This window comes from Rhamphochromis sp. 'chilingali', assembly GCF_963969265.1.
Source record: "Rhamphochromis sp. 'chilingali' genome assembly, chromosome: 8".
NCBI lineage: Eukaryota > Metazoa > Chordata > Actinopteri > Cichliformes > Cichlidae > Rhamphochromis > Rhamphochromis sp. 'chilingali'.
In genome coordinates this window covers 32,291,856-32,303,768 of record NC_137935.1, presented here as the reverse complement: position 1 = coordinate 32,303,768, position 11,913 = coordinate 32,291,856, and the positions used below count along the sequence as shown (strand labels likewise).

The window sequence follows — 11,913 nt, the reverse complement described above, 5'->3', positions numbered from 1 at the left end:
CTAGGTTATTAGCTGTAACCTAATGGTTGTGAAATATGACATGTTATTTACTTTTACGAGTAGAAACAGGTGCAAGTATCTTTATGGCTCTGCGTAAGTATACCTACACTATAATCATTCCAGTCGAAAATATCTTTATAGAAGTCTTGTGTTATATTTGTTTATAATTTCCGCTGCCCTTTCGGCCAGATCACTCGTTAAAAAAAGGCATTTTAATGTCAACGAGACTTTTTAGCAGTATAAATAAAGGATATATAAACATCACTTTGCCAAAAATGGATTTCAGCTGATTGTGGCTCAGAATGACTTGTTGTTGGTGTGATGACAGATATGTTTGACAGATTATGCGCCAGCAAGTCATTTATAGCTGTTTAAATGGGGGAAATCTTTTTTTTTTTTTTTTTTTGGCAAATACCGGAAATCACTTTCTGGCACAACACCCGACTCTTACTGCATGCGATTATAGGAGGGATGAGGGGAGTTGCCCCTTTGTGAGGACCTCCGACGGTGCGTCTGGGTGACTGGTCCAGACAGGATCTAACACGCATTTGTTAACACGGTCATTGTGACAGAGGTGAGAGCGAAGACACTTTCGGAGAGGTGCGACTGCTTTACGCGCGCGCATGCACGCACTGTATGAATCAATGAAAGTTTAAGTGAAGGACATACTTTTCCTTTTGAATGCACTGGGCTACTTATTCAAGTGTTTGGGTTGCTGTTGTTTTCAGAAACGGTTTGCTTTATCAGTATTTTCAGACACAAACACGTTGACCCAGTTTCTCTCTTCTATTCCAAAGCTGGAGTCACGTCAGACAAAGAAGTTTTCAGTTACGTTATTTTATTTAGAAAAATTCAGACATTTTATTCGCAAGACATTTCTAAACAGCTTTACAACATAAAATGGTCATTCTTAAAGGAACTACTGGTCCGATAAACTAAAGGAACCTCTGAAATGCAATAGAAATATTTATATTAATTGGGGCATCGCCCGACTTCTCAGTTTCTAGAAAGAGCTTTTCTCCTTGTACAAATCCTATTTACACTGAAGTATAGACCAAACAAGAGGGAGAGTCCTGCACTGTTGCCTTTTCTGTGCTTTGTTGGGTGTTGAGAGGGATTGCTTTTTGTTTCTCCAGGTGTAAAGACAAGTCACAAGAGGACTCAAAGCCAGGGTGTTACTACTGAAAAGAACAGGAGGGCTATTTTTCTGAGCCTCCAGCTGAAAGCGTAGCAGAGTGTAGCAGATCCCTCTGATGGCATAAAGGAGAATCCACTTTTAATTTGAAATATATATAAATGTCCAAAGTACTCCAGGAAGGACTTCTGATGAAATGTTCTCTTACATTTTCTGATTCCAAACATTTCCCAGAATTGGGGGAAATCTCTGTAAACTTGTATTCAGTAGTGACTGTGAAGAAAATCCATCTGCACGCCGGTATTCAGAATCACTGCAGAGTGATCAGCTGAGGCTTTTGTTGGTGCCTAAATTGGTCTCAAGAGAACAGACTTTAATTATTGGACATCAGTGCCATGAGTTCAGGAGGCCTAAGAAAAAAAAATCCATGCATGTAGTCAGCCTTCTTAACCGGTCTTATAGGAGGCCAAAACTGGTACAGCCACAAAATCCTCTTGTATTGTAGGGTGGAATTTTCTCTTTCAGTGGGACGTGCTGTGTCACACCATAAAAATGAAAGCCTATAATCCCCCTTTCAACACATCCCAACTGTATTCCATCCAAACTCCCACCACTACTCTACCAAGGTCTCCACATAGACCAGGGGTAGGTCATGGTGGGCATACTGGGAGGCTCCCTGTTCTCCATGCCCTCTGTAGAGCTCTGGTTGTGATCACTGTCAGTCTCATCCAGGTCAGAGCACAAGTCTTCACTGGACATGGAGGAAGGGGCTGGGGAGAGGGCAGAAGATGACCCGCAGGAGAAACTCCGTTCACCAGGAGAAGTGAGAGAAGCGCAGAGTGCCTCGCTGCCTCCATGCCAAGTGCTGCTGCTGCTGCCCTCAGAAGTGTCCGTGATTAGATCCGTCAGCATGTCCTGCAGGTGGTCCTCATTCAGGGGCATGCACTCCAGGAGATGGTTGAGGAGCTCAGCCGCCACCGTCGCATCTATCCCAGGACAGCTGGACACAAACATGTGGACCTCGTGCATGCACTGGATGTAACCAGCTGCAAACCGCTCGTTGGCTTCTCGGTTTAGTGTCTCTGCCTCTGTGAGAGGAGAGACACGACTGCTCAGCATCCAAAGCATTGATAATACAAGACTGAAGAACTCCTACTTTATTGACTGCAGACACGTGACAGCTAAATGTTTCTCCTTCACTACACTACAATTACTTAACAGCTAAAAATGTTACTTTTCAGCCTTTTATGTGATAAAATATCACTTCCTCTTATAAGATAATTGCAAATTGCTCTAGCTCTACATATAAGCATGTTGATACAAACCTCCGATGGTGACCATTCTGCGGAAAAAGTGTTTTTTTCTTGTAAAATACTGTATAAGATATTTAGATGAGAGTTAATGGTATAAAACACACGGAAATTGTAATTTAAAAGACCCCACTGAGCTCTTGTTTGCTCATCACTGTTTATATTTTTAAATCAAGCATTTCCTGACTCTTCACATGCTCTTTTATTAGAGCAGGGTGAAAATGTACCCCTGTCTTGCAATAATAATGAGAGTAATTCTATCGATAATGCAATACTCAAGCGTTTTATTATTTGGCACTCTGAGCGCTCAACAAAACAGATCTTTACTCTTTTATAGTTACACGGGCTGGATAAATTTGGGCACACCTTGTTTCCGGTTCTTCAGTATGTCCTCCACCTTTTTCACGGTCAGCTCCAGCACCTCTGCGTTCTCCATCTTGGAATGAAACTGAGGAAAGAAACCAGATGAGCACCACCAAGGCCACAGTTTACGCCTTCATTGTGGCGCAGAGCAAAAGTGAAACTCCAGTGCAGGAGCTGTGTGCGCTCCGTACTCACGTCTGTGTCTGCCAGCAAAGTCCGCAGCTCCTGCAAACTCTCGTTGATGCGAGCTCGCCTCTTCTTCTCCACCAGAGGTTTCCTAGTCTGCGGGAGCACAGAAAGAAAACACTTCAGTGACATGAGGAAAGAAGCACCATTCAAAGTCATAAGCGTCCACCTGTCCGCGGTTGGTGCGCAAAGGCAACCCAGCGTAATTCTTCTCTCACTAAAGCATGTAACTAACTTTGAATCATTGAGGGGTTCCTCTCAAACTAACCATCCCTGCCTCATAACTGTGCACACGCAGCGTTAAAGCGGAGTGACAAGTGCGTCACTGCCAAGTGTCTCTGGACAGTGCCTCCACCGGTCCCCCACCTTTCTATCCGCTTTCTGTATCCCGCAGTAGGACTCATCTTCATCTTTCACATCAAGTCCGAGGCCGTTTGGCCGAGCCGAGGGGGCCATGTTGGTTGGATCGCCGTTACTGTGGCTTCTCCCACCGCTGCTCGTACCTCCTGAGTGGTCCTCGAGGGGCAGCTGGCAAACGGAACCGGTTAGAGGCAGAAAAAAAATCGACAAACTCGTAGGCGAGGCGAGGCGCCCTCTGTTTATTGTGTAATCCTAGTCAGACGTGCTGCTGGCGCTGAGTGGCTGTTGTTAGTATTTATAGGGGCTTATTAACATGTGAATAGGGGCTGTGCTGCTCTCGCTGGGGAACAACAGAGCGCACACGGTCGGAGCCAATGAGCGCTCTCCCCCTTTGTCTGCGGTCAGCCCAGGTCTGCGCCCCGAGGAGCTGGACTGGCTTTAATCAGACAATTTTTTGGGTTAGGGGAACGAACGTTCGTTTTTTGTCCCCCTTTCAGTTAGTTTCAGTGAACTGCTCGCACTTATAATTCATCTGCACAAAACGAATCAGCACAGAGACACAGAGTACAGTGTTAGAATAGTGCTGTTTGTTTTTATTTTCGTTTTTGTTTGACTGTTCATATGTTAGAAGAAGCCTCAAATATATGTTTAACTCAAGACAAAAATGAAATTCTTCAGGCTGTCAAATATAAACCAGTCAGTTACTTATTCAAACCAGCCCAACCAAAATGATTGCAGCACGACGCTGCACCTACACCACATCGAGGCATTTAAACCCTGCCCCCGTCTCTTTTCTGCCCGACCTCTTTTCCTCTTTGCTGGCTTCTGTGTCCGAGCCTCAGCAGATTTACCCGTCTGTTTGGCGGATGTAACGCGATGCCTTCAGTTGGCAGCTGCTGCTGCTGGCGGCCCCTCGGCCAAAACTAAATCAGTTCGGGGAATTAAGGGCCCTTCTCCAAAGAAAGCGACAGGTGTTGGCCTGCGCCTCGTTTGTTCTCCCCGTTGTTGTTGTGACTTCTGATTTGTGCGCAACTGGATTCTCACATTGGCTGCTGTGTAACGTGGACGACTTTTTTTTTCTCTCTTTTTTATGTGTGTTCAAACACACTGCAATATACACATTTGCACAACTGTGAATAAGTCAAATGCTGTTCTCATAATACCAATTTTGATGATTTAATTCGCCTGGAATTCGTTGGGGTGCTTTGCTGGTGAGCGTGCATATGGCGCATTGAGAGAATCCTCTGGCCTGGTTATTACATGTTTTGTGTACGTCATTTTTATTCAGATCACCCTCACAGCAGAGCAGAGTGGCTGGGTCAGCGTGCATCTGTGAAAGCTTCCAGGTAAATGCAGGGCTGCGTGCTAAGTTCGTGTTTTACGCGCTGTTTCCATAATTGCGCAGCAGCATTTCCGCTAAGACTGAAGCCCCGTGCCCCGAATGAATGAAGCCCTTCAGACCTTTGAAGTGAAGGGGTTTTTTTTGGCACCTCGCCACCCCCAGATCTCTTGTTCCAGAGAGCTTTAATGGTGTGGACTGTGGAGAGAGCAGCTGTCTCGGCTCGCTTTTGTTGGCGAGCTCCGCCGAGGGACCAGGCGTCCCCCTTTCTGTCTCCCTCTCTCCCTCTCTCTTCAGACCAGCCGCCTGGCTCCATGTGGTGGCCAATCACAGGGACTATAATAGCTGGGGAATGGGACACTCGCACGTTTGCACTTCTCAGAAGCTTATAATGAATTGCATCTTTATTAAAACGTGAATGTATGAGCCATCTCTGACACGTTTGTTTTGCTTCCAGATGGCTATGTAACCCCCCCCCCCCCCCCCCCACACACACACACACAACTCGTTTAGATCCTCACTGTATTTATCTGCTTCCCTTATTGTAATGTAGCGAACTCGGAACGAAGCTAATCAAGCTTGGCGACATAGCGTGAAGCATAAATAAGCTTGTCCTCTCATCTCACATACGCACTATACAATGCTGGCATCATTTATAATTACAAATCGTGCTAGCCAGACAAACCTGCACACAAGTGATAAGTGTTGGTGGGTACTTATCTATATGTCATATCCTCCCAAATCATCAAATCATAAAGAAACAATCGTTATGACTGAGTTGTTTTCCACAAACATACAGAGTTCAGGTGTATCCGGATAAAGTCAAATGGAACAAATATGTCGAGCAGCTTCCTCCATCTCAGAATAATCCACAGACCTTCTGCAAAGAGGTTTCATTGGAAGCAGTTCTAATAAAGAAACATTAAAAATGACTCTCTTTTCACACTTCTTTTATTGCCATGACCTATTAGAAATGTCTTATATGAGGGGGTGGGGGGGGATACCTCAGCAGAATTTGAGTTGCATACTGGAATCTGCTTTGCACAATTAGAGGTGAGACAGGAAACTGTTGTGTTATGATTTGGGTGCACTGACTGTAGTTATAGTCAGTGCAAATATATATATTAGGGTTGAGCAAAAGAAGCTCAGCTCTAATATATATTACTCACAAAGTTGTTTTAGCTCATGTTAGCTCATGTTGTCTATTGGCATGCTGTATAAAATGTAAATAAAAACAGCATGCAATGATTTGCGAATCTCATAAACTCACATTTGATTCACAAAAGAATCTAAAAATCATATCCAATATTTAAACTGAGAAAATGTACAATTTTAAGAGAAAAAAAAAAGAAAAGCTTGTTTTCAATTTGATGCAACATTATGTAGAAATGTTGGGACGGAATCATGTTTACTACTGTGTAGCATCCCTCTGCTTTTAACAACAGTCTGTAAGCATCTGGGAACTGAGGAAAGGCAGCTGTGGGACTTTTGGGAGAGAAATATCTCATTCTTGTCCGATTCTAACTGCAGTCCAGGGTCTTATTTGTCATCATTTTTTCCCTTTTATCATGCTTCAAATGTCTGCTCATCCCCTTGACTTGCTGTTGTAATAAGTGCAGTTGCGGTTTAGCGTTCTCTTGCTGAAAAATGAACAGCCTATCAGGAAAAAGAGGGTATCTGGATGAGAGCATGTGTTGCTCTAAAATCTGTATATAACTTGAGATGTGCAAGTTTGTCATCCACCTAATGCACTTCCATACCATCAGAGATTTTGAACTGAAAACTGACAACAAGCTGGATGGTCCGTCTCCTCTTTAGTCCAGATGACACAAGAATTTGAGATTTTTATTTGTTTGATCACAGAACAGTTTTCTACTTTACCTCGGTGGATTTTAGATAAACCTTGGCTCAGAGAAGATGGCAGAGTTTTCTGATCATGATCAGGAATGGCTTCTCTTTTGCACCATAGAGCTTTAACCTGAATTTGTGGATGGCACTGTGAATTTTACTCATAGATAGTAATTCCTGGAAGTTTTCTAAGGCCCTTGCACTTATTTCCATGATTTAATGCTATGCTTTATGAGGGCCTGAAGATCCAGTATTGATTTTGGGCCTTGTCTAATGCGCACATTTCTACACATTCTCTTCATGACATGATGTAGATGTAGATCATTACATATTTGAAATGATTGCAATTTTATATTCAAGAACTCTGAAAATGTTCCCCGATATGCAGAGGCAGTTTTTACAGATTGGTGGAACTCTGCCTCTCAAAGATGCTCTTTTTCTACCCAGTCATGTTACTGGCCCGCTAACCTAATGATTTCACATGTTTTTCCAGCTCTTTAGTGTTAGTGCCACTTACTTTTCTCTTTTACTTTACCCTTTTTTTAAAGATGACTGTCATAAAGTTCAAAACAAGTTAATATTTGTCGATAAAATTTCTCTGTTTAAGCATTTGATATATTTTCTAAGCTCTATTGTGAATAAGATTAGGGGGCAGATCACTGCATTCTATTTTTATTTACATTTTATGCAGCATGCCAGATTTTATGATATCCGGTTTGTAGATTTGTTGGTCCCAGGGTGTTCATGTTAGACATATTAGCTTACTGGGGTAGTGGAAATGAAATTTTGACATCTGTTCTCACCCCTTTATGAAAAGTCCAAATATTAGCTGCTTCTCTGTTCTGCTTAATCAGCTAAACTACAACTGAGCATAAGGATATGAGTCTATGTAGTACTTAAGTGTTTTCTTTCTGACTTTGACACGTTTCGATTAGGCAGTTGAGTTTAGCACTTATTTGACTTGTTTCATGTCCATTACATGACAATAGTCCATCCATGAATCCATTTTCCTAGTTTATCGCATCCAGGGCCACAAGAGGGCTGGAACCTGTCACAGTCGAATGCTGTATAATCCCTAAAAATCTTAATCCATATTACTGTAACATCATATTACAATAAACACTTGTAGGCCTCTTAGACCTTAAAGTACTCCTGTCAAGATCCAACAGAAAAGAGCACCTGCAAAGATCATACAATCTGAGTGAGTGCAAAATAAGTTTTATTATTAATAATGTTTAGGTTAATAGTACAGCAAAGGAGGAATCTATGCAAAGGCCAAGCAGGTGGTCTAAGAAGCAAAGTCATGCCTTATAATAACAATAAATAAAGCTGTTAATACAATAAATATACGAAAGATTAATAAGAGCCTTCTATAATGCAGGCTACAAGAGGTCAACTTCTGAAGGGAAGTACTGAGAAAAGGTCTGTATAGAATCATTATAGCACACCTACAATAATAATCACTGGAACAAAAACCGCCCCACATGTTTGTCTTCTGAGCAGCATATCTATAAGATACATAACAAAGGATGGTCTAACGGAATGGACAACCAAGATCATCAATCCAGCAGTTCACCAGGGCCTCCACATCTCAAGTGTCCCCAGGTGGGAACTGTGGAGTGCTGGCCTTTCCTGAGGTCCAGCCTCTCTCTGGAACTGCTCTACTCTGAGGGGGGACCCTGGGACGACTTGGGTGGCTGGAAGAGCAGCATCGAGTCTGGGTGTGGGCAGGGTGAGGGGGTGCTCATCGGTGGACCTAGGCAGAGACTTGAGGAGGTGGTTGAGAAGACGGGAGCCCAGAGTTTTGTCCATCCAGTCACAGGTCAGGAGCATGTTGTGAACCTCGTGCATGCACTGGATGTAGCCCGTGCTGTATCTCTGCTGGGCCTCAAGGCCTAACGTGGGGTCTGAATGAAGAGAGAAAAAGATACATGTGTCACAGCGAACCCCGGTGGTAACAGGAAACAGCACAACCAGTATAACCGGTTGGCTGCAATGACATTTCCATCCATGGCTCAGCACCTCAGACAGCCATCATTTTCTAATTTTTCCACTTTCGCCCATCCAGCAGCTCCACATACCACGTTGCTCTAACCACCACCCAGTGAAAACATTGTCAGACCTCCAACATATGCCATGATATGTGCTGATGCTGCCCCCTGCTGCCTAATGCCAAATGGGTCAGTGGATTTTCATTCTCACGCGTTATCGGTTTATTACGCCTAACCAAATTTAAAAAAACGGAGATATAAATCTATTTTATTACGATGAATAACAGCAGTAACAAAGCTCGTAATATCGTAATCAATCAAGTGCCCGGCTCCTTACCGTTAACTTTGTTGTTCTGGATGTTCTGCAGATGTTTCACCGTCATCTCCAAAATATCCGCTTTCTCCAGTTTGGATTGCTGTCGAGAGAGGAGAAACCTCAGTTATTATTGAGCCCTCGCTGTTTGCTCAGAGGAGACACGTAAGGACAATACTCACGTCCAGCCTGAACGCTCCGATCACGGTTTCTTTGAGCTGATCCAAACAGTTGTTTATCCTCTCCCGCCGCTTTCTCTCAATGAGCGGCTTTCTGAGCTGTAAAAAAGTAACCAAATCAGGTAAGAGCAGCAAAAACAAGATGGAGAGGCACTATGCTGGATTCATTTAAAAAATTGGTCAAAAAGAAACCCGGCTTCAGTATGTCCAGTACCTTTCTTTCCTCCTTTGCGCTAGGATGTTTCCCCAGGTTGTGCGCCATGGATGAAGCAGTCATGTTTTAACCTGTGGTGTGTGATGGTGTGTGTATGTGTATATGTGTGTGTTTGTGTGCGCGCTTTTTTGTCCCTTCTCCTCTGAATCTCAGTTCGTCTCTAGGGTCCTCGGCGCGGCGCGACCCTCTTATTTATAGGGCGCAATTAGCATGTGAATGCGCCAACTCTTTGGCTGCGGGATTTTCCCACACACGGGGTCCCATCAGTCAAGACTGACAGGTCACTGGCTCCATTGAATAACTGAGAGACCCGGCCTAGAAAAAAAAAAAAAAAAGCTCACAAGCGACAGATGTCCAGCCTGAAACCATTGCGCTACACCCCCCTTCCCCCCTCTTCACCCGACAACAACACCAAAAAACTGCAGTTTCCTCTTCTCCCAGGCATGAACAAGAGTGTGCAATTACCGTGCTTTACTCCCGGGACCCCCACGTCTATTCTATTCAAGGGCAACATTACACCTGCAAAAAAAGACCAAACCTATTTCCTCAGAGCTCACGGGACGACACAAAAAGGCTGACAAATCACCTGAGAATATATTTCTGTCACCTGTTATAGTTCATAATCATATCCTTTAAAACCCCTGAATTACTTTAACAGAAGCTGGTTGCACTGGGAGAGGTTGTACCTTCGTGGAAGCGCAGAAGAGGGGGGGGGGGGGGGGGACACGCTGTGTATTTAGCCTGCTTTGATCACATTCGGTGTTTTTAAAATGTGAGACATCTGCTGTTAACTGTTTACGAGCAGATGTCAGATTGACCAGATACCCCCTCCCCCTTCAACCCTCTCTCGCTCCCTCCCCGTCCTCCTACCTTTTGGGTCCCCTAAAGTGGGAGCCCTTGTTTCAGAGCCACGCGACTGCCAGGCGAATGCCGGGTCGTGGGAATCGAGGTCGGACAAAGAGCGCTATTCACCCAAACTTAATCAGCATGAAGTGAGTAATAACCTTCACACAGGGCCCGACCAGAGGAGGACGAGGAGGAGGCTCGGCCTTTGGCAAGTGACCAGTAGATAGCCGGTGACGAGGCCAGGTGTAACACATAGCAACCAATCCAAATACATCAATCCCTCAGAGAAGCGTTAAGTAGGCGTCTGTATTTTTAAAGGGAGTGGGTTTTTGAAGCCACTGTGGGGCTGTTGTCGCACTACTATAACAAAAGTGTTTGTAATAGAGTTTTGATTTTACTGATCCATCTTTTTCCAGTGTTCAGTGGCAGACAGTGGCAAAAACAAAGACAAAATAGGCCCCGAAACAGCTCATGAGCTACAGAGAGAGACAAGTCAGAGTATCTTAGAAACTGCTGATCTACTAGGATTTCCTCGTACATCCATCTCTACAGTTTGCAGAGAAAAAGGGAAAAAAGTTTTCTGAAAAAAGAAAACTTTCAGTGAGTTGCAGTTCTCTCTGAGAAAATTATTTTTTGATGCCAGAGGTCAGAGGAAAATGGCCAGATAGCTTTGAGTAGTACCAAGGCAACATTAACTCCAATAACCAGTTGTTTAAAAAATGATGTGAAAGTGAATCTCTGAATCTCTGAGATCTCAATCCACTAGTGCACCTCTGGGTTGTAGTGGAATGGAAACTCTGCAGATTTAAAGCAGTTCTGAAATCTGACCCTGCACCAGCATGGTCAGCGAGTGTAATGTCAGTACTACTGAATTCTGAATTCTAATGGAATCAATAACACAGAGGATCTGAATTGTTACAGTATAACAGACTGCACAAATACACCAGGTATGTTACCTGTATGCAAGGGCTTGACATGCAGGACTGCCAATCCCATCAGTGTTCGCTTTGGGGAGTGGGTATCTCAAACCATCTGGGTGATGTAGTTGCTTTGAATTTTACGTTGCAATTGACTTTACTCAGTTAACTGTTTATGGGTTAAGATCAAATCTGATGATTATGATGAACATTTGATGAAATGATGAAACAAGGTTTCATTTTTCGTTAGAGGTTTGCCAGCAAAAGCAGATAATGCTTTATGAGGGGGCCATATTTGCTGCAATTACTTTTTGATAGTCAGCCATATCCCACCACTATCCTCCACCTGAGGCTTCTCTTGTTTAGAAACCAGCCTTCTCCTTCTGTCTTATCCCCCAACATGTAACTTTCAGCTCTAGGTGAACCCTTACTACACCTTTAGATGAAAAACAGAGTTTGGAGCTAACAGCTGCTAAACTCCACTTCATGCAGCTAAACAGACAGCTATAAAATTAAAGCCTCTTCCTGCTTCTGTTAGCTCTCACCTGAGGCTTTGGTTATTAAAGTGAATCACAGCTGTCTGTTTCCCAAGCCACTGCCTGCACATTCTTAACTTAATATCTAAGGAGTTAATGGTTTTATGTATTGTGCATTAACAAAACATTTTTCCTATACAAGAGGCTTTAAAATACTCTGGCTGTTGGCAATACACTGCATCATCACTTAGAAAACAACTTGAAGTACAACTAATTAATTTAGAAATTTGGAAGGATGCAATGCATCCAATATTTGTTTTGTTTAGAGTTAAGGAAGAGTTTGTGCTAATAGAGAGAGCATACCACACAACTTAAAAAAAAAAACCCATTTCAAACAAAGTTCAGTTTTATTTCAAGCAAAATGTAGACAATTCAA

The 11,913-nt window shown here is 43.4% G+C and overlaps 2 protein-coding genes across 2 annotated transcripts; both read right to left on the bottom strand.

Annotated features, from left to right (window-relative positions):
- Window positions 1-821: 821 nt before the first annotated feature.
- her13 (hairy-related 13) lies at window positions 822-3,715 on the bottom strand. The gene is made up of 4 exons (XM_080890312.1): window positions 3,361-3,715; window positions 3,004-3,090; window positions 2,812-2,893; window positions 822-2,223 (listed from the first exon to the last, which is right to left on the bottom strand). Exons 1-4 carry the CDS (start codon window positions 3,448-3,450, stop codon window positions 1,754-1,756), a joined length of 729 nt encoding a protein of 242 aa, XP_080746438.1. The 5' UTR covers window positions 3,451-3,715; the 3' UTR covers window positions 822-1,753.
- A 4,020-nt stretch (window positions 3,716-7,735) lies between these two features.
- Window positions 7,736-9,522, bottom strand: her8.2 (hairy-related 8.2). Its single transcript, XM_080888435.1, has 4 exons — window positions 9,239-9,522; window positions 9,028-9,123; window positions 8,870-8,948; window positions 7,736-8,448 (listed from the first exon to the last, which is right to left on the bottom strand). The coding sequence occupies exons 1-4, from the start codon at window positions 9,299-9,301 to the stop codon at window positions 8,114-8,116; spliced, it is 573 nt and encodes a 190-aa protein (XP_080744561.1). The 5' UTR covers window positions 9,302-9,522; the 3' UTR covers window positions 7,736-8,113.
- Window positions 9,523-11,913: the final 2,391 nt, after the last annotated feature.

Coding starts and splice junctions, on each gene's coding strand:
- her13 (XM_080890312.1), bottom strand. CDS start 3,450: ATGGCCCCCTCGGCTCGGCCAAACGGCCTCGGACTTGATGTGAAAGAT. Junction 2,894..3,003: donor CTTTGCTGGCAGACACAGAC/GTGAGTACGGAG, acceptor TTCTTTCCTCAG/TTTCATTCCAAGATGGAGAA. Junction 2,224..2,811: donor ACTGAAGAACCGGAAACAAG/GTGTGCCCAAAT, acceptor CTCCTCTCACAG/AGGCAGAGACACTAAACCGA.
- her8.2 (XM_080888435.1), bottom strand. CDS start 9,301: ATGACTGCTTCATCCATGGCGCACAACCTGGGGAAACATCCTAGCGCA. Junction 8,949..9,027: donor TCGGAGCGTTCAGGCTGGAC/GTGAGTATTGTC, acceptor CTCTCTCGACAG/CAATCCAAACTGGAGAAAGC. Junction 8,449..8,869: donor CCAGAACAACAAAGTTAACG/GTAAGGAGCCGG, acceptor CTCTTCATTCAG/ACCCCACGTTAGGCCTTGAG.